Genomic DNA, 22,198 nt, shown 5'->3' with positions numbered 1-22,198 from the left:
ATATGGCTCGGTTTCCTCCTTGTGGACATCATTACCACTATAAAGATTTTTAAGGCCAGACACAATCAAATGGCGTGCAACTCAGGCCTTATGGTTATTGTCTGCTTTGTGTATTACACGACAGACTTCTTTTCTTATGTTACATGCTGTTTTTATTATCCATTTTGCAGGGAGAATAAATAGCATATGATTGTTTTTGTTATTTATTTTTATATTTTCAAAGAATGTGGAAACCACAAGAGAAAAACAACAGCGTAGTCATAGAGCTAAATTTACCCTTTGGTCTATGCTGTGGTGTTAATGAGTGGCTTCTCCTCACTCCTAAACACATTCATATCTCCAAAGAATGTTGTTTTTCTCTGACAGATACAATGGAAATGTGTTTTTCATGTGATATTTTAACTCAGTCGTAGTCCTGTCATGTGGTCGCTTTAGTCAAAGGGTAACGAACTGACAAGAGGCTCACTGTAGGTTTGCATGCTGTCATTTTCTTTCTGTCTGTCCTGCCCCGCTGTCACATAATTCTACATCTTATTGCTTTACTTTTAACCTGTCTGGCTTTTATATTTAGCTTGTGCTGCTTTTTGCAAGCCTGGGTTTTGCATCAAGGAATCATTGCAAACTAAACTGGAAGACAAGTTATGTTGGGGATCGCCAACAGATGATGTTACAATCACGGTTACAAGCTCCTGTTTTTAATTAAACTGGTTATTACCAGTTGCTGTCAAGTGAATTGGTCACTGATATTGACTAGCACAGCGACAAGGTTTGAGTCTTAGCATTTGTATTAATGAGCATAATAGCAAAAAGAATGTATTGTTTTTGTTCTTGTGAGTCAAATTACTGCTGCAGACTAAAATAAGTTATTATCAAGGTGATAGGGAGTATTTTTTCAACTGATGGTAGTCACTAAGTTTGGAAAAGGCCTGTATACACTCACCGTCCACTTCATTGGCTACTTTTGCCAATGAAAAGTTTGAAGGCAAAAGGATCTCGTGGCGTAGATTCAACGAGATGCCGGACATATTTCATCAGAGAGCATTTTTTCAATCTTCTATTGTTCCATTTTTGTGAGCCCATGTGATCTCTAGCCCTGGTTTCCTGTTCCTAGCTAATTGCATTGACATCGAGTGTGGCCTTGTGCTGTTATAGCCCATCTGCTTCAAGGTTCAGCAGTCAAAGATGCTCTTCTGCATACATTGGTTGTGGTTATTTGAGTTACTGTTGCCTTAGGTCAGCTTGAAGCAGTTTGACTATTCGCTTCTGACATCGACGAGACCTTTTTACCCAAAGAACTGCTGCTCACACGATGTTTTCTCTTTTTCAGACCATTTTTTTTTTTAAATTTATTTATTTAGGACAGTGCATGTTAATGAACATAAATGTAAAAAAAAAAAAAAAAAAATTACATGAATGTAAACATGCCAGATTATAGCCAAAGGCTAATTTCCATCTGTTGTCCTTAAACATAAAAAAATAGACATAATAATTCATCATTCATTCATAATAAAAACTCCATCACCAAACTTACACATACACACCATTCTGTTCCCAAATAAAACATTAAAACTATACAACTCATACATGATCACACACTTTATTTGTCCATAACCAGTTTTTAACCTTTGCCTTAAACAAATTGAATGTCGAGTATTCTCTAATGGGTTGAGGAAGACTGTTCCACAGATGGCCACCCTTAACAGAGAGGACGTTCTGCCCAAATGCTGTCCGTCTGTGGGGTATAAACAAGTCTCCTCGGATTGTAGCTCGAGTGGTCCTGTCTGAGCTTTCTTTATGCCTAATGAACTGCTTTAGTGGTGGTGGAGCAAGGGAGTGTAAGACTTTATATATTAAACACACTCTTTTAAGTTTCACCAAGTTATTGAAGTTCAGTAATTTATGTTTTTTTTAACACATGACAGTGGTGGTGGGAAGTCGGTTTTTTGTCAAGTAGTTTTAAACTTCTTTTTTAAATGTTTTCAATAGTTTTAAGTGTTGTTGGACAAGCAAGTAACCAGGACGTCAAACAATAGTCCATATGAGAGATGATCATTGAGTAAAAATAAGTTTTTGCAACATTCATATTTAAAATTCTCTGACAACCCTAGAGATAACTATGTGGGAAAATCCAAGCACATCAGCAGTTTCTGAAATGCAGGCCAGGCCGTCTGGCACCAGCAAACATGGCACATTCAAAGTCACTTAAACCACGTTGCTTCAACATTCTTCTGCTCAATTTGAATTTCAGCAGGTCGCCTTGACCATGTCTGCATGCCATGTGATTGGCTGATTAGGTATTTGCATTAATGAGCAGTTGAAGTACCAGTCCATAAACCGTTAAGCATTTAACCAAACATCGAGGTGGAACGGTTGTTTATTTACAGTATTTCTGTTTGCAGTTGTTTCTCCACACTTCACAGGTTGTAGTGTATTTTTTTTCATTCATACCTCCCTTTTTAAAAACTAATATTTATACCTTTTTAGTTTTTGATTATTCCTCCAGATAGAGAGAGACCTTTTAAATATGAGTGAGCTTTTTATTGTTTGCACATAAGGCTGCAGCATTATTTGTCCGACTTGTGCCACCAAAGTGTCGGGACATCTGTTGTGTGATTTCTGAGCCTGAAGCATCCTCGCTACTTTGTCCCAGTTCATGTAAAACACATGCAGTGCTCTTGGCCCTGCAGTGCTGTCATTACTCACTTGTTTGGTTTACTGAGCCTTTGACTCTTCCTGCTGAGTAAGTCGCGCTGTCCTTTCTGTCAGCTAAAAGCAAAATTAAGATCTTAACATGTGACACGAATTTGAATCGGAGTGGGAGCAGGGCACAAGATCATTGTCAGACACAAGCACGGATATATGCATTGAGAAAGCTAGCAGGTAACTGCACACAGTTTGAGCTGTATAGTCAGTGAGGTAAAGACTTGTTTTTTTCTCCTTGGCATGCAAACATCTGAAGGAAAACATTTAGCTTGTCAACATTAGTTTATTATAACTCACTACAGACCTTCACTCAAAACCATTTAAATTAGGGCTTTCCTTAACCTTGTCCTCAGAAAATGAAGGGAAGAAGATGAGTCCAGAAACGTGTACTGGAGGCAGAATGGGCCCCTCGGAGTGTTACCATGTGTGCGTGGCCTTGTCTGGCTGTTGTCCCATTGAAGTGACAGTTGCCCTCAGGGTGCTCTGGGCCATAGTCGCTGGCTACACAGAAAAAGACCAGTAGAGTCCTGGAACTGAAAGAGAGATGTCAGGCCAGTTCAGTGCCCCGGTAAATAAGTGGCTGTATTATTCCCCTAAGGCTAGAGCCAGCGTTACCCTCTGTGGGAAGAGAGGAAGGAGCATGACAGCCATTATTGGCGCAGGGAGTGTCGGTCACCTTTGATCCCCCAGTGGAAGTATCACTCCCGTCTTCACAGCTGTGTTTGCCCCTTCCCTCCTCTTCTTACTCCTTTTCAGTGTTTGCTCAAACGAAAGAAAAGAAACTCAAAAAAGAAAACACCAGCAGTTTGTTCTCTTTCTCTGTTTACTCTGTGTCTCTGCAAATACCGACTTGGCACCTTTGGACTTCAAAGGTAAAAATGCATGATGGCACAGTAGTAGTGTGTGTTTTTGCTCCCTCTGATTGCATTGTATTTATTTTTTCTAACTTCTACTTAGATGTGTCCTTTCATGTAGCGGTTTACACATTTGCCTAAAAAGGGAAAGATTCTTGGTTTGATCCCAGGAGGAGACACGAATTCCTTTTGGGATTGTGTCAGGAAGGGCATCCAGCGTAAAGATCTGTCACATCAAACACGCAGAGCTATCTGCTGTAGGGACCCCTTGAATGATCCAAAAGTAGCTTCTTACGTAGATACTTTCTCAACATTTCTGTTTACCCACCAAGCAGTTAAAAACTTCATTGTGGTTGTGTGGTTTGGTTGTGCCGCTAATCTCCGGGAGCTGTGCAGCATCAGGCGTAATGGGTTTGGGTGCTGGTGTTGGATTTGGAGTTCACTGAGTGGGATGCAGTAGTTAAGCTCGGTGCTAAGCCACTCTCACCAAATACTGGCTCAGAGGAAATTGTTGGGCTTTTCTCTGAAATCGGTATTAGAAGACCTTAGTTTGTAAAGTGCCCTGAAAAAACTCATGTTGTTCTTTGGTGCCAATTGAACTGAACTTTGATGATTGTACAGGAATCTAAGAAATCAAAATCCTATCAGCATTTCTTTTTCTCCATATAGATCTGCCTTTTTCTTGACTTTTTCTTTTTCTCATTGTGTGAATGTTTTCTTTTGCTGCCTGCAGACACACATATCCAGATTGCCACCTGGGACAGTTCCTGGACAGTCTTTGGCCATCGAGGGAGGGGTGTGTCGGCTGATGGGTGTAGTGGAGTGAAGCGTGTTTTCCTTCCTTCTGGGCTTCTTCAGCAATACTCCAATATAAACTCTTCCATCCACCCTCACACACACACACGCACACACACCACCCTCACCTCCCCACGGCCTTTGTGATGCCAGAAGTAATAAGGTTTCGCTGTTTAAACAGGTGTCCAGGAAGGAGGGAGGAGTGTTAGCTTCTACTTAGTGCACTTACAGGACTTCCCTTTGCCACTGTCTGCCTCCAGCATGTACTCTATGCCAATTTATCCCCGAGCTCTCCAGTGTCACCTGGACTAGACTTGATGCACCATTGCCTTGATGCGCCGTTTTATGTTCTTTTCTTTGTTACTGTTTTTCAACTAAAAGTGGCTTCTTTCCTTCTGTATATAAGCTATAATTTTGTTTTTTTGGCAAAACAGGGTGGATATTCATATTATTTTATATTACTGAACAGATGTGACTATTTTCAAACTTTTAGGAATTTCAAATGCAAAACCTTGTTGCGTTTTTAAAATACTTTTCAATGTTAAAAAGATGTCAGATTGCACCGAGTGGAATGCCTGCGACTCGAGGTTATCAGGAATGAAGAATTAAAGCTGCAAGGGTTGGACGGTGACACAAAGCCTACTTAGTTTTCCACGTACAACTTCCACACATACTCGTACACACATGCTCTTATTAATCCTCCAGCGTATTGTTTAATGTAGCATCATGTGCATCTTTGATGAACTTTCTAACCGTTTCAGCCATAGACTTTGCTTTGCTTTATTTTTGTTTTTTAAATGTGAATACTTAGATACTGCATGTGCAAAATCCACAATAAGCCACTTTCTTTTCTTTGATGTGCAGAAATGCTCAAGAAGCAGGAAGCTATGCACTTCCAGAGTGATGCTTATATATACATATATATCTATATATAGTGCTCAGGCAGCAACATTTGACCCAAGCGCCAAACAGGACTGTTAGTCATCATATAGAAATCACAGTTTATATTTGTACAGTCCCAGTGACAGAGACGTGTATTTTCTTGCTAAAACAAAGTACAGTTAAAAACTAATGTATGCATCAAGCCCATGAAATGGTGCTGTCGAGAATTGTACTTGAAAAGAATAATTGTCTGAATTGAAACTTTTGTTGGGATATTTGGTTTCTCTGGTTTTGCTTTTTTTTTTTTTTTCTTTGCTCAGACTTTCAGTCCCAGCAAAACCACGGTATAGCTTGTTTATTGTTTACTTGAAAAAATGCAACTAATATAAAATGGTATAAGCTATGTAAATCATACGTGCACCGCTTTCTAAAGTGCTCAGAAGGTAAAATAAAATGTATGTTGCTACGTATCTGCGTCTGTCTTTGAGTCCTTTTAAACTCCACGGCATGAGGCGTATTCTCCCAGTCGTACCTTTTTTCCGAAAAAAGACGCTCACTGCTATTTGGAGAGCAGTTTGTGTAAGCCCTCGCAGACAGAATAAATATAATCTAAAGTGTGGACTCCCAAAAATGTATAGTCTGAGAATAAATTACATGCTGGAAAGTAACTGAAATGGGAACAGAAAATCTGCAGGAGGAGGAAAGAAAAAGTAGAAGAAGAAAAGAAATCTGTGTTGGTGAAGGCATTGAAATTTTCCATTTTAAATGTTTCTCAAAATGTGTTTTCTTCTTAAGTTGTATTGTTTTGATCCCTCATAAATAAACATTTCGAGCCTCTGATTGGAGAGAGAAGCTATTTATGTGATTTGTATCAGGCTCCGGGGCAGGGCTCGTCAAAGTGCTAGCCCTCGCTCTGGATTGTGGTCACTGTAGTGTCTAGGAGGAATGTGCAATAGAGCTGCTCAAGAAGATAAATATATATTTGTTGTTTGAAGGCAGAAATGCCTCCCTGTCAGTGCACCGTGCCTGCTTGTGGAATGCTTCCCAGCCAGTTTTCCAATCACATGGAACAGGTTACAGTCATTAGATGTTGGTGAAGTGGAATAATATGCAGGAGTTGGATGGCGAGGTTCTTTGGGAGGTGCTGTGCGTGTTTGTTTTTATTCCACACTTGCCTCATCCTGGGTTTCATCTCGAGAGTCCATCCAAATGGACACGTGTTACCTTTCCCCTCACCCACCGTCCCAACATTGTCCGTCAGCTCGATCATGTGTTATTACAGAGCGCCCCCCTTTTCATCAAAGCTAATCTGTGTTGCCGGGAGACCCTCTGCCCCATTCAGCTCCAAACCTTCGCCTTCAAACATCATCCCTCTTCGTCCTGAATCCCCTTAGCTTTGAAAAAGGATCCTGGGTCTTTAAAAAGTGGACCGTGATCCTGAGCCATTCAAGGTGTATCCAGTGCCTCGCGCTCAGCAAGGCTCTTAAATGCAAAACAGACGGTGGAGCAAATAAAGATCAAAGGCAGCAGCCTTGCCCGTCTGGCTTGCTGTCCTCACATGCCAAGCGGTGCTGTCACAGTGAGTCATGGCCTTGCAGCTTCCGTGCTCATGCTGACTCCCCTCCTTCACCACCTCAGGGACACCATCCCGTCGACACCGCTTTTGCTACTTTGTGCCAGTGTCTAACATCAACACGTATTCACAGAGGGGGTTGAAACCAGGCAGTGCACGTGGCTCCCTTAGAAACGAGCCAATAGTTCTGCAATAGTTTTACTCACTGAGACCTCACAGCTTTTATTTCCCTTGTTTCCTATATTGATTTCAAAGATGTTGTGTGTAGTACTTGCATTATTATTATTTCTTTGTTAAGATCCGATTGATTTAAAATGAACTGTCTTTTTCAAATACTCTACGTTTGCTGTTTTTTTTTTTTTTATGTATTTATTGTCTCATATAATTTTTTTTGTTTGTTTAAATTGTGCATCTCTTAAAAAATCAGCTCTGCAAAGTTGTGATCAGTGCACAGTTCAAACCAGCAGATCTTCAAGTGGACCGGACTTTGCCAGTACAGAGCTTGTATGTCTTTAAGGCACTTCCAGTGTCATCTCTGTAACTGGAAGACCGTACTCCATGTATGTTTTGTAGAAGGTGTCTGTGGGATGGCCACGTGCATGTGGATTTACTTTTGACCTATAGAGGGAATGAGACAAGAGCAGGTGTCACAAAACGTGTGTTCATGAAGTTGCTCTGTCATCGTTCTGCCTCAGATGCTATAGCCGAGGATCATGCCCTCTCAGCAATGTCATCGCAGCAGGGGTTGAGCAAGGCACCGTGCCTTCTCAGAAGTTCCATATCTGCTCGACCTGTTTGTTCAGCTGTACTAGCAGGCACTTACGCCCCTATGCCCCCATGACCCACTCCCTCCTGTGTCGCTGTGCCACAGATGAGAGCCTGTGACGGGCAGAGTGCCAATGGCCCGTCCTGTGTTACAAGCGGAGCATTGCTGGCGAAGGTTGGGGTTGGGAGGTGGAGGGAAGGTGGCTGCTAGATAAGCAAACTCCTGATCCAGGTCAGCTATTCCAGATTAGAAGACGAAAGACTAACCTTTTAATTAAGTTTGCCGTGCAATTAGAGCCCTGCGGTATTGTGGCCCAGACACTTCCTGCATTGTGCTACACCACCCATAAAGTAGCAGAGCTAAGGCGGCGAGTGAAGGAAAGTGAGGGAGAGAAAGAGAGAGGCTAAAAATGGCCCCACCACATCTGCACCACACCACAAAACAAAGAGATGCCCAATTGCCACCATAAAACCTGGCTCTTTAACTCCCAAAGCATGGCAAACAAACCACCTGAACTTGTCTTAATGTGAACCATTTCTAGGAAAAAATCCACAGCAGAACACCTAAAGCTTATCTTGATGTACTACGTGAACACATCCAAGTTTCCACTGCTTTCTTCTTTCTTTCTTTTTTGTTTTGTTTTTTACTCCCGCAGTTCGCTGAGAACTCCCAGAGCCGACCCTGTCAAACTTGGTCTAAAATTGTTTAAGTACATTGGACGTGATTTCCTTCTCATAACAAAAATAGAGACAAAATCCCAACAATCATATCTTGGTGATGCTTAATGAGCCCTTTCGGATCCTTGACGATATACCACTAATATGGTGCTTTGCGTCCTTTGAAACATACCAGAGTAGACTCGTGGAAATAGTAACACAAAAGCGAGGCCTCGCTGACACCCTACGGTCAGCACAGTTTATACATTTTCATGCCAGTTACTCTCACAACACTCAATCTGCTACGCGGGCTCGAGAAGACGGGGCAAAATTGTGCCTTGTGTTCGCGGGGGAGGGGAGACAAAACGAGAGATGAAAAATGAGTCGGGTGTACGAGTAATCGCCTGCTCTGGAGACACGTGGAGCCTGTCTGGAGAAGAGATACTGGGTTAAGGTGGGGTTGGAGGTATGTCATCAATTTGAGCTTGGCACTAATGGTTCAAAATAAAGACGAACACCCCGCTTTGATCTTCGTGGCCTGTTCACTAGACCTGCTGCTAAAGATAACGATCCATGCAGGTTACTGTAATCTTAGCCTTAAACCGCTCAGGAGGAGGACAGGAGAACGGGAAGAATATCTACATTTTAATGGAATGTAATTTGCAGTGAGTATTCGAAGGTGGGCTGCTGATAAAGCATCGTGTTTGAGGAAAAACAAGACGAAAAAGGCGTGCGGAGAAAATTTCTACGAATAGTGGGAGAAGAAAAAAAAACTAGGCGTTTGCGAGTTGTGCCTGAGGGGTGTGGAACGTGCTGGGGCCTGCTGCATTATAAAGACAAGCCCTACACCCAGCCAGCTGTGCTGCACACAAAACAGCAGGAATGAGGGCACCATGAATGGCTTTCTCTGTGTGACAATGACTGCAGCATTCAGTGGAAAGGCAACGGTCAGGGGTCTCAGCTGCAGAGATGCAGCACCGAGTGTGTGTGTCTGTGTGCGTGTGTACACTGAGAAATTACTCAGGAATGTGAGGATACATGCCAAAGACAAAGAATTTGCATTCTCCTCGCCCTCTGAAGAAATATCACAATCCCATCAAAAAGCCTGTCCCGACAGCCACACTGGATAGAACTAATTAAAGTCTTGTGATCGGCTAAAGATGCTTTTTCTTTTCCCGCTGATGCCAGGGGAGAACTGTTAGGACTGTGTGATATGGCTTGAAATTTCAATTTTCTATCATCTTACACATTCACTGGCTTTAAAAAAATTTATTTATAGATTTATATCTCAAAATAACAAAAAAAGAAACATTGTTGCGTACAGTTCACACATTCTTTCTGCTCTATTTAACCCTAACTTGAGACATGGATACGCACCCTGATGGCGAAGCATGAGCCAGAGAGGAATCTCAACTTTGGCCACAGACGCTCGACTTAAACTCAGCTACGACTTAATAAATACTTTACAAAAATAATGCAGGCTTTTTTTTTTACAATGAAGATCTGCCTCAGAGACACACAGTTAAATTACGGGGGGGTAAATGAATGAAAATGAAAACGTGTGCATGCTAAATAAACAATCAAGCGTACAAAAAAACCTGGATAACTGTGAATGACAAAGTTAAGGGAAACTGGGTAACACATTCCTGAGGGAGGTGTCGTTATTCTATTACCACAGGTCTCTCCGATCCGAATGAGCCACACACGCACACAATCGACACGGGAACGATAACAATAACAGTTCTACAATGACAGTTTTCCCTTTTAAGAATATGAAGTCAGTCCTCCCTTTAGTAACCAAATCTCGAGTTACAATTGGCAACATAATTACTGACAAAATTTCATTTTCATTTATTAAAAGTGTAAAAACCAAATAAAAAAATAATCAAATAAAAAAGACGTGATATTTCACGCCTGGTTGTGATGATGTTGAGAGAAGTTCCTTGTGAGAAAAAAACGAACAAAAAAACAGGTTCTGACTCTGTTAGAATTCTTTGTGGTTCAATAAGAGCAGTATGTCTGTCCTCAGAGCCTAAAAGTTCATGTGTTAATTGACCTAAAACAGAATTAAAAAGGGTTTCAGCGCCATTTCTGAGGTTTAGCTGGATATATGGGCAGTGTTTTTGTGGGCTAGAATTCCCTTGCCTCTTCAAACTGTTTGTAGTAGTCCTCATCCTGAGGGTTTTCTGGACACGTCTGCCCATTGTTTGGTGGCCTTGCCTGGTTGTAGCGGCTCCAGTCACCTTTGCAGATGATCCAAGGCAGGATGTCCACCTTGTAGTGAAGGTCGGCAGAGAACTCGGTGCTGATTAGATTGGGTGTGCCGGCTCCTTTGCCGCGGGTGATGAGCTTCATGTTGTCGTCGTAGCAGCAGTGCTGCGCAGCCAGCGTGGTGGATTCAAGGGTCAGCATGGAGCGGATGCAGTAACGAGCCGTGGGCTTGTAGATCTCCAGCTTCTCTTTGGGACCGCTGGCGTCTTTCCAGCGGAAATTTCTGCGCGTGGGGGCGTCGTATACGTCCGCCGTGCTGTAAGCCACCTCGGTCGGGTAAGAGCAAGGGCAGCTGGGAAGGTCGTTTGCCACCTTAGTCATGTATTTCTTCAAGAAATCACTCTTGCAGTTCATCCAGCGCTCACAACTGTCTGTGTCTGGAAGAAATCAGGACACAATTTCTAACACTTTCCAACTGCAGAGGATGAAACCAGAAGTGAGATGTTTAAAATCAAGGTGTGCTCGCTGAGTTTAGTAAGAACAGAAAGCAAAGAGGGAGTGGGCAGCTGCATGCTGCGCTCTTCCTGTCCTGTTGCACAGTAACGGAGCACAGCGTGAGCATGAGGAATGCTGAGAGTGTGCAGGAGCACTGCTGCCAGATGGAAGAAAATACCTTTGATAGAGTAAGAACATCTGAATGAAGGATAGTGTGGAGTAACACATGAGGAGGCAAAAATCTTACCAACTCCAAAGAGCTCTGTGGCATTGAACTCATCTGTTCCAGCTAACAGGCTCACTTCAGTAGCTGCCGTCCTGAATGCATCTTCAATACCTTCAGAGAGATGAAAGTACAGTAAAAGCTGGATCAAAAGACGAAAGACCACTAAATCAACACATGGACATACATACCATGTGTCCTTACTATGAATAATGTCTTTAGTGATGTGGGTTTTTGTCTGCTATTGATAAGATTTTACCTGGGCAGTTAGGCATGTCGCAAGTTCTGGACTCGGTGGCTGTGCAGGCATAACCACATGACCTCGTTCTCTTCTGGTTTCCGTTTCCACAAGTGACACTGCACGCTGACCAGCTACTCCAGTCCCCTTCTCCATCCATGTAGTCTTGGATCAGAGAGAAAGAAAGAAACATCCTCAGCCCTGTTGCAGGCCATATGCTGAACTTACATCAGTCTAGCCTGGACAGTTTTGGATACGGGCAAGTGAGGGGGTTCGCTCTATAGTGTGCTCCTCAAAGCACATACAACATATGCTCATCTATCCACATGCACGTGCTCTCTGTGCTAATGCAAAATTATTGTGTCAAAGTGCAATTTCAGTGAGCCAGTTAAAGCATTTTGGAAATTCCATAAAAAGCTTCTGTGCATCCAGGAGACAATTTAAAAATCAACGTTTTCTTTGCTACCTGAGCATCCCAGGCACAGAAGCACCAGATGCCACTGAGCTGCTCTGTCTGTGATATATTAGTTTGAAAATGGGAAGTGAAATGGGAAGAAATTATTGTTTAAGTTCAATTATCATTGAGCCCATCACCGTTATGCACATACATGGAAACAGTTACATAAGGCTCTACGACCACCTCACTCCTCTACCACCATGGCTGTACCGCACACGTGCACACACGCATCTTAAAAGCCATACTCTGTTGATGAGAAGAATTAATGTGGGCATTTTGTGGTGGAAGTATTTCTGGCTTGGTTTCAACCTTCCTATAGGCCCCCCGCTGCCATCTGCCCCTCATTATGAGCTTTTTTTGTATGAATACAGGCCAGATAGGCTTCTTCTACTGCTGCCCTTTCTCCCCTTTTAAAGCATATTACAGAGCTGGGTGCCAACACTAACCAAAAATCAAGGAAAAAAATAGATAATAACCTGTGCTGAGACCACAGATGAGACGATTGAGTGGATGATCCTCACTGCCTGTCCACAATTATGCTTATAAAGTTTAAAGCCGAGACAGCAATGATAATAAAATATTCCCTCGTCCATTTGTGTGGTATGAAATGACCGACGAATGAGATCTGACCACAGCGATAAGCCAGAAACATTAATCGCGGGCTTTGGTTTTACAAAAAAACAAAGAACATTATATCTCTGGCAGCCTAATCACTGTAGTGCAAGTGAATAAAATGAGATTTTCCACAGCACACGCATTCCTGTTCAACCATGTTGGTTTGGGCATGCTACAACACGGGCCGGACGCATACTGCCTGACAGCGAGCGTAAATTCTTCACCGGCAGATTTATCTGTGGGGTTACTTTGGGAGAGTCTTGCGAGGACGGTGTGGCGACTTTAACGGCGCCTCTGGCCCGGCTCCTGCTCCCGAACTTTGATGTAGCGAGGCGTTTAAACCGTGTCACATAGCGAGCTCCACAACACAGAGGAATCCATCTCATAAAAGAGTGTTAAAGGCTTCAATCAAGGGCTCCCAAAGGCTCGCCTGGGATGACTGCACTTATTATGGTGACAGCTTAAATCAGCAAATCTGCAAATTACAGATTCCACGTCAGACGACAGCCATGTGTGGAAACGCCGAGGACCGGTGCTCGAATAAGACGCGGCCAAATATTGTGCAGCGTGCGCAAATTTCCCTGTAAACACACGCACACTGTAATCCTCACCATATTCCGTTTGAGCTTTGCTTCCCCTCCTGTCCCAATCTGCCGGTGGCCTGAGGAAGTTGCTGTCCTCTGTGTTGCTCCCATAAGAGCGCTCATTCTCCTCTGTTTGATGAGTGGAGGAAGACGAGGAGGAGGAAGAGGACGACGACGAAGTGTGAGGCCACCAGTTTCTCCAGTTTGGCGAAGCCCAGTTGGGCTTGGTTTCCTTTCGGAGGCCTTTCTCTGGTTCATGGCCCTCTAGTCCATCCACCACTTCAATGGTCACCTGCATTAAGAGAAGTCGACTCAAAGTCAGTAAGAATTGAACTATCGATGGTGGCACTTCCTGGTACCCCGACACACAGAGTTACCCACTCCCTGTTTTCTGTCCTCACACATGTGCCTCCCAGATGAGGGGGGAACTCTACCCCTGCCCCGCAGTCACCCTCCCACCTCTCGGGCTCTCTCCACCTAAACACAAAGTTCAAAGGGCGATTCAGCCTCCTCCAGACCATGAAAGCCAGATGAATCTCAGGATCAAAGACACCCCCCCACCCGACCCCCCTTCTCCCATAGCCTCACGCCCTTGCTCAATTGGTTGCTCTGCTCTCTTCCCACATCTTGAGATGTTAATACACTTTGTTCGTGCTCAGATCTGGCAGCGATGCCCTCAGAAATGGAAAGACCCCCTTGCTAGATTAGACAGGAGAATGATTTAAACATGGCAGCGGTTACTCAACCATCTGCATCACTGAGGGACTTATGGGCAAGGGTCTGCCGCACATTTACATAAGCTGCTGTCTGTCTCCCATCACACGGGTTAGCAGTGAAGCATTGCCGGTTAGCATCTGCTTTTCAGCTGTCATTATGATCGACGTGAGACTTCACCGTGTCTCTTCAGCTTTGCTGCGAGCCAGGAAGTGTGAAAAGGGACAAGAGGGGCAAAAGGAAGGAGGAAAGGCGACAGAAGGGGGTTAACAACGTGCGCCAAACTATCCTCCTTCCTGTTTGATCTTCCTGTCCTGTGTGGTTGAGTAGTCTTGTCTTAAGCGGCAAAAAGCGGCAAAGCATGCTGGCAGATGGGGAGACACGTGCGTTTACCTGAATGTTGGGATTCTGTCCATTGATGTCAGCTTTGGAGAGGTCAGGGAAGTTGTGCAGATCTAGGAGGAAAGCGCCGGGGCCGTCCTTGTGTACGCTGCCGCCCTGTGCCCAGGGGAGGGTTGCAGGCCGATGGGCCAGTCGGTGTTCTGGACCAGACCGTCGGTCTTGAGGGGCCAGCTGGGCTGAGGAGCTGCTTTTTGCATTTATGTTGTTCTGTTGAAGACAGAAAGGAGGGCAATGTTAATTTGTCATCACTTTTTAAAAAAATCTAATTGGTTTGGTTTGGCTGTAAAAACTAAGTAGCCCTATATGTAAGAAATCCAGGGTTTGCACACTCAGCAACACTAAGATTGATCTCTCGTGTTGACAGAGGTTCACTCAACCATGACCTCTGTCATAAATCCTGCAGACAGTGGACTACTGGGAGCCCAGAAAGAAGGAGCCACTGGGATAAACATTCTGTGTGTCTGCCTGCTTAAACCAAAATATAATCTGTCAAGAACTTGCATTCAGAGCCAATGTCACAGCCAGACTGTATATTTTTCCATTTTTAACTGACAGAGTATACTTCTGCTTTACCATAGAAATATAACGTAGACATATATAGCATGTGCTGATGGTGGCTGGGAGAAAAGAGCCATGTAGGACCTATGGTTTTCCTGCTTTGGGGCTACACAGAGAAACCTAAGCAAACATTGCAAAAATAATTACATCTGCTATCTTGTAGGCAGAAAAACATTTGGTGCACTGACAGGAGTGTTGTAAATTCATCCCAGAAGGACACTTGAGGCGTTTGTCCCCTATCAGGTATGCACAGAAGGAGCAATTGGACAGCCGTAAGCAGTCGGCAATCATCCCCGTTGTGGGGTGGCAGAAAATAAGATCAAAAAAAGCCATCAATCACGCTCCTTGTTTTCTTTTTTCACGTCCCGTTTCTTCCTGCCTAGTGTTTTTGTGGCCAGTCTGAAGCCTGAGAATATGGCAGCGGCGCTGTACGGTTGCGGTGGCCAGTCACAGACAAAGTGTCAGCTCAGCCACATTGTGGTGGGTATAAAAGCCCCCAGTGGAGCTGTTTGTGTCCAGCCAAGGTGCACTCCGGGGCAATATAGGCGCTGTAAATGGAACGGCACAGCAAGGGAGGAAGGATTATAAATGTAACTTGTATTCAAGCGAGGCGGCTGCACAGAAAGACTTCCACATCCACTGAGCACTGCGTTCCTTAGTTCAAAACCAGATGGAGATAATGTGATAATGGATTTCAAAGAATTTTAAAACGTTCAAATCCCATCTCTTAATTTGAGCGATTGCTTTAATTACAACGATTATACCGCTGGCCAGAACTTTGAGAAAGAAGAGCAGATGCATCTAAATTGTTGCTTTGAATCACACACACACACAAAAAAGGTTATAACTTACATATGACGACAAGGTTTTAATGACAATTTATGTCCACAATTGTAAAATTTGACATTCTGAAAAAGGAGATTCCAGCTAAAAACCACAGACGTCTTCACAACCAGCCAATTACGGCAGAGAGCTCAGTACTGGAAAACATCATTCCAGCAGCGTCGGCTATCGACCCTTTATGCGAACATCACAGGGCTCTCTTTGGATGTATCACAAGTACTTGGACTTTGAGATGCCCATGTGATAACCCTGCCTTTCAAGTTCCCAGTCTTCAGATTTCAGTGGCTGTAATTGAGCCCCGCTGAGGGAGGAGGAGGAGGAGGAGGGGACGAGGGGGGGCAGCCCTGAATGCAACACTGACAGCTTCAGTCCACTGTGTAAATGCAAGCACACATCTGTAAACAAATTAAACAGGTGTGGTTGATCTTATCTGGGAGGCCACCTCTTTTTTTTATACAAATGCTACAAAAAGTTACTTTTTTGCCGTTTCCCTACAACTCATCATTTATGGAAACTTATCCAAAGACTCTAAGACGATTAATCAAAGCACAAAAATGACTTTTCCCCACGTGTTTGTCTTGCAAAAGAAAGCATGGAGGTAGAAATCATTTTTTTAACCAGTCGCAGTGTTTACAAAGAGATTATTCCTCAATTATGCCATCTAGTCATATCAGAATCTTCTGTTGTTTCATATTATGGGTATTTACAGACGTATTATTTAGTCTTGACACAAATATGAATACTTTACAGTCAATCTTTTACATGTTCTCCATTATGCTGGAGTCACTGCTGCTCAGTGTTGAAGCTTGCTGAGCTGCAACTCGATTGTAAACACAGAGTTTGGCAGCTAATAGGCAAATATTGGTAGTTTATCAGCACTAATTCCACCTAATCTATGGCTTAAACATTAATTATATTGCAAACAAGGGGGGGGAAGCACCATATTACTGAACTTTTTTCCATTTTTTTCCATTTCAAACTGAAATAAATGTGAACTATTGTGCTGCACTAAAAATAAAAGCAGTCATTTACTATCAAATTGTATTCAGTAAATTTTCCACTGTATCCATTTGCAGTAAGAGCCATCTTAAAGATAGTTTCCAGACTAGATTATTTAAAGATTGTTGCTCAAATGTCACAGAAAATGGAAGGAGAGTTTTTGCTTTGCTGTGATGGCAAGTTGCTTCTATGTACATGTGGTAGACCTGCAGTAGATTAAAAACTGAGCTAGGATCACATACAGAAATTAAAAACGTGGAATTCCCAGCCTGTAGATACTTCACTTCAACATCCCTGTTATTTACAAATCACTTGGTCTTATCGTTTCTCTCTCTGCCACCAAAGACCAAAGAAACAATTACTTTTTCTGGCCGTCCTCACAAAGTTGCAGCCGTCAGCTTGACTTAATAATTCATGTTGTTTCATGCTTTCCTTTTGCCTTTGAACAGCCGGCTTCTCGCTTTCCTTGGTGCCACGAGCAGAGATGATGGTTTTCTGACTGCCATTGAGCATTGAACAGCATTCTGACATCATCGATCACCAATATAAGCTGCTTTTTGTCGCTCTAGATTTCCGTGTTATGAGCTCGGCAGTGTTGAAGGACAAGTCATGAAATGTTACACCCCCAAATTATTGATTTTATGGTTTTTTCCCTACTTGCCACTCCAAGAATGTGCTTTTTTTCTACGTCTAACTTTGCTCTCATACAGTAACAGTACACAGAAAAAACTCATTTGAATGTTAAAAAAATCAGCAGTGTTCCCGATCACTCATCTGAGATCCGCCTCGACAAAGTAAAATGCTTTAATTTGAAGATCAAAAGTGACACACAAGTCTTTGGTTCGTCTGGGGGGCCTCCCAGGATGCCCCCACCACCACCCCACCCCAAAAAAAGCCATTAATGAACACTTGCACACACAAGCCACCCCCTTTACATCCTCACAGTATCTCTTCTTCTTTTCCCGCTTCCTCCTTTTTCACTTTGTGAGGGCTGCTTAAAGGGGCATGACTCTATTTTCAATTGGGAGCAACTCAGGGGTCCTTCCCCCTGGGAAGCTGGCAGGAAATGAAGGCCGTCCACATTGTGCCAGATGCTTTTCAACACTACGCTTCTGTAGGTGGAAGAGAAAATCATCCTTTCCCTAGTCACATGGCGTACCCAAATGTTTGCTTACATGAAGAAACGGTGAAGATACAAGCCATGGAGGACCTCTTGAAAAGAAAAGCACAATTTCATAAAATCTGACTGCATGCATTTTAATTTTTAAATTTAACTGATTTCCCGCAGCCACAGAGGCCTTCCTGCTCCAGCGATGATAATAGGCCTCAGACAAAAGAGTTTTCTCTTTCCACTTCAGGTGCATGGAGCTGCATCCTGCCAATTGTTCTTCTGTGAATGGCACTTTAAATATGACACCTCGGGATGACAATACACCCCTTGGGCTGTGACAAGCACGGCTGAAAGATGACATCACGGTCTTCAGTGGAGGGTCAGTGAAGCGTATCTGCAGTTAGTCGCAGCGTTCGTGAGCAAAGAAAATTTACAAAAAAGAAACCTCAAGGTTCGTCTGGCTTCTTCGTCACAGGCCACGTTCTCCCTTGTAAATCTGGACGAATGTCAAACGGGATCCTGAAGCTGGGATATAAGTTGGCATGAATTAAGTTTATTTATTTATTTTTACTGCGATTCAGCTGGAGAAACTCCCTGCTACTCCTCATCCGATCCAGCATTTGGCCATGTGACAAATATTCAATAAATTCCTGGAATATTTCCTCAGCTTTGCATGGCCTTATATCCCACACAACACGGGCTTGTTTGGCATATACGCGGGTGTCACAACGATGGCAGTGATCTGGTGAAGTAAAAATTCTTTCCATTCATTTCCCCTAAGCCCCATTAAAGCATTTACACAGGGATACCATTCCAGTAGGCATAAATACCCATTTATCACCAGGAGAAGAACAAAGTATTTCAGTAGCATGCTAAATATACATCAAAAAGCAGCTGAAGGATGCTTAACACTCTCTAAAAAAGCCTGTTGATCCCAGACCCGTCTTAACCCGCAGGTCAGGATTTGGGGCTCTGCTGGAGACTGTGTGCTTTATGCTTTATGTTAAAATGGGCAGTTAAAACCATTAAACCTGCCTTAAGTGCTGTCGTGTTGACAAATGTCTCCTCCAGTGAACTTTTGTTGGGACACCTTCTAAAGTGGACCACAAGCTTTTAGCAAAACTGTCTTTTGACCATAGTGTCTTGAGATTTCCAAACTTTACAGTCTTGCTTACACTAGATTACACCAGATTTAAAAAGTGAAGTTTAAGGTTTGACCTGAAGCGGGTAAATGTCATGACTTTCTTACAAACACACCCTGGGCAGGAAGTGGGCACCTTTAGGGCTTCAGCTCTGACCCCTCTGCCTTATCAAGTGTTGGCCTGGATGACAGTGATGAGCCCGTGATGACAGAGGAGTGCCTGCAGCTAGCATTTAAATCCCCGACAACAGGGAGGTGTGTCTGGTGTGGGGCACTGATCTCTGACCCTGCCTCATCTTCTACCCCTCGGCTGGCTCACCACAGATCCCCGGGGGACATCCCGTGCGTATGTCAATCTCCATTCACTCACAGGACAACCCCCCCAGGTATTGAAGGTTTGTTTTACCTGGGCTGCATAATCATATGAACATTTGATCAGAACCATCTGCGAGTGGACACCCCTCAGATTTCCCAAATTTAGTGTCAAATTTCCCTGAAGATGTCTCCTTATGGAAAAACTAAACTAAACTAAACAAAAAAACAGCAACGAGGCTACTCACAGATTTCCCCCACTCACCTCTGTAAGCGCTGTGCTCTGATCCAGGCTCACAGTTACATTCCCTTGGGGAAGCGGATTGCTCCGCAGCACCGTGATGTGCAAGGTAAGGAGAAGAAGTCCCAGGAGCAAGAGCAGTTCCGCCGCCAGTCGCACCATCCTCTTGACGCGACCGCTCTTTGGAGCCCGCGGTGTGGTCGGAGCTCCGACTCCGCCTCCTCCCGGTGCAGAGACTCCAATCTCCGGATCCGCCGGGGACGAGGAGCCGCAACACCACTTCGAAGCCACTTCGGGAATCACAATTGCAAAAAAATAAAAATAAAAAATAACAAAGAATGAAGGGAAACGGAGCGGAGGTGGGGCAGCAAAAATCGTTGAGAGAGAGAGAGAGAGAAAGAGTTTTTAGTTTGGATCCAGTGTTTTTCTCTGCAGATGTTTGTATTGTCCTGCGTGAAGGTTGTCCCTCTCACTGAAGGTTCACAAAGTTTGATCTGAAGACAAACGCGGTGAGCCAACGCTGATGTGCCAATCAGTGCGGTGCAGCGAATCCTGCAGGGCCGATCCAGCGTGCAGCATTAACGCTTTCCTTTCTCCGAGCTCGGGAAACTTGCAGCCCCGTGTCTCCCCCACACGCTGAGCCTCATGCTTCAGTTTCCCCAACTTCCACCTCAGCCGCTTTACGCGTTTCTCGTCATGTGCGCATTCCGCGTTAACCGGCGCATTCTCCGGTGAGCCCTAACTTTGGAGGGAATAAAGCAAAGTGCAGGTAGTTTAAAAAGTAGCTCTTCACTGTTCAAACTTCTCGACGGAGTTGTGTCTGCTTCATAAACAGCGCGCATCCATCCTGCGGGCCCCGCAGAAACGGAAGACTCGGGCTCGCGTGCGTCTCTTAACGAGTCGTAGGCCGCTGGTGGAGAGAAACCGTATCACACTACCGACACACGCTGTACTTGTTGTGCGCTCTTGAGGTGGTTTTATACCAAACGCCCCCGTGCAGGCGCCCTCCCCCCGGTTAACTCTTTCGTCCCTCTGAACCAGTCCTCGCAAAACTGAAATCCAGTGGAGCTTTTCACGTCCACAGCATTCCTGAGAAAGGTGAAAACTGAAACACCCAGAAAGTATATTGGTACCCTCTGCTTTCCGCTGCAGGCGATTTCCAGAAGTGCGCTCTGGTCACCTGATCAAAATATTTAAAACAGAAGTAAAATTTTAAGTTACATTTTCTTAAAGGAGCATGTTTGATATGTGAGATTAATTAATATGACATAATTTCTTATCAAATCAGACAAGCAGGAAAACCCCCACTATGTTTGGACAATGGAGACTTTAAGTATCCACGGTGGTCCTGGGAGGCTCAGTGGTATACGCAAGCGCCTCGCAGCGCAGAGGTAGACACCCAAAGCGGCTCTGCAGGAGGTCTGCACATGTTGGCGTGTGTGCAGCAACAGCAGCAGCAGCCACGTCTCAGATTGTGGAGAAGGTGTTGTAACATCTCACTTAAGCAAGACAAATGGTGCATAATGTGATTAGCTGTTGTGAGACTATTTATTGTCCGCTTCAAAGGACAGGCCGCTGTGTCAAATTATGCACCAAGCAGGGCCGCTCGCTGCTTTAACGTGGGTGACAGCTCTGCTTGATCCACTTGGCCCGGAAAAGACCACGCTTTCCGTGTCATCTGTCACCTGACGACGACTAATAAGATCCTATTACCTAGCGGTCATAAATGATTTGTAAACGTAGTAACAGCTAAAATAAGCTCGGAATCATCCTGACATTGGTTTTCGTGGCACAATTCAACCCGCAGGAGAAAGACGCTTTATTTCTGTGCATGCGTAATCTGGGATCTTGGTGTAGGATAGCGATGAGTGAGAAAAATCTACAGGTCTGGTGAACTGAAGCCCCGAGTTTACCTCTACTGGCGTAGCTGCAGAGTCTCCTGATGCCCGTTTGCACCAGAACGCATCATGGTCATTCCAAAGAAATCTAATGACCAACGTTAGGAAATAAAGAGCAGGTGCTTGAAGAGTTCAACAACTTAAATATTTAATAGAGTACCCCTGACATCATGTATAGAACGCCATGAATATCTGATGAGGCTGAGTTGGGTTTAAAACACAATAAATGCTTTCAGCCGTCTTCTGCATTATTGCCCCAACCTTGACCTTTTTCATTATTTTCCCTTATATCAGTAGTTTCCAGCCCAGCTCTACTCCAGGCTTCAGTCTTTCTTAGCCCAGGAGAAGCATAGCTGTCCAAAGCATGCAAGTTCTGTCCTGTTTCACTTCAGATCTCTCGCTCTCTTTTTAGAATAGAAAAATCTCTGTCTAAATGGAAAACAGAGAGCGGTAAGAATGGCTTGCCTGCTTTGGACACAGTGGTGGACATCAAAGGCGTAGCAGAGGATCCCTCTTCAGAATAGCAGCTACATGCCATTCCAATAAGTGCAGTGTATTTGGATCTGCAGTTCAAAAGAGGCTGGTGCAGGCAGGCAGGCAGGTCTCTGGGGCCTTGCCACCAGTAGTCTGGCTGCACAGATGTTTTGAATGCCAGCGCAGACCATTTGCCACTTCTGCTGAAGCTGAAGGCAGTTACAAGTGACTGGAAAGAAGCTCGGAAAGACTCGCGCTCCCCACCTTGCCTGGCAGTCAGTGTGTATTACTGAACTCTTGTCAGTTTGCCTCAGGAGCCTGTTTGAACTTGACATTTTTTGGAGTAGATTTTTTTTGAAAAGTCCATATGTCAGTGACAGCTGTAGCTTTAAAAGTAGGTCGATTGCCAGCATGATTGTTTTTTTTTTTATCTAAACAGTCTTTTAAAGATTA

General features: G+C 44.0%; 2 protein-coding genes across 4 annotated transcripts in view; one reads left to right on the top strand and one right to left on the bottom strand.

The window, feature by feature from the left end:
• Positions 1–5,704, top strand: part of tasp1 (taspase, threonine aspartase, 1) — a 30,426-nt gene extending 24,722 nt beyond the window's left edge. For all 3 annotated transcript variants that reach the window (XM_084947996.1, XM_084947995.1, XM_084947994.1), the window contains exon 14: positions 4,291–5,704. In XM_084947996.1, coding sequence (XP_084804122.1) covers positions 4,291–4,383 — 93 coding nt within the window. In that variant the 3' untranslated portion in view covers positions 4,384–5,704. The remainder of the gene's footprint in view (positions 1–4,290) is intronic.
• On the bottom strand, positions 5,521–20,341 carry ism1 (isthmin 1). The gene is made up of 6 exons (XM_084947993.1): positions 19,398–20,341; positions 14,160–14,375; positions 13,080–13,344; positions 11,418–11,561; positions 11,183–11,272; positions 5,521–10,877 (listed from the first exon to the last, which is right to left on the bottom strand). The coding sequence occupies exons 1-6, from the start codon at positions 19,533–19,535 to the stop codon at positions 10,360–10,362; spliced, it is 1,371 nt and encodes a 456-aa protein (XP_084804119.1). The 5' UTR covers positions 19,536–20,341; the 3' UTR covers positions 5,521–10,359.
• Between the last annotated feature and the right edge of the window lie 1,857 nt (positions 20,342–22,198).

Source organism: Perissodus microlepis, chromosome 13, assembly GCF_051167445.1.
Source record: "Perissodus microlepis isolate ML-2025 ecotype Zambia chromosome 13, ASM5116744v1, whole genome shotgun sequence".
Lineage (NCBI taxonomy): Eukaryota > Metazoa > Chordata > Actinopteri > Cichliformes > Cichlidae > Perissodus > Perissodus microlepis.
This window is presented reverse-complemented; position numbering and strand designations above follow the sequence as displayed.

Coding starts and splice junctions, on each gene's coding strand:
- ism1 (XM_084947993.1), bottom strand. CDS start 19,535: ATGGTGCGACTGGCGGCGGAACTGCTCTTGCTCCTGGGACTTCTTCTC. Junction 14,376..19,397: donor AGAGCACAGCGCTTACAGAG/GTGAGTGGGGGA, acceptor TGTCTTCAACAG/AACAACATAAATGCAAAAAG. Junction 13,345..14,159: donor GACAGAATCCCAACATTCAG/GTAAACGCACGT, acceptor CTCTTAATGCAG/GTGACCATTGAAGTGGTGGA.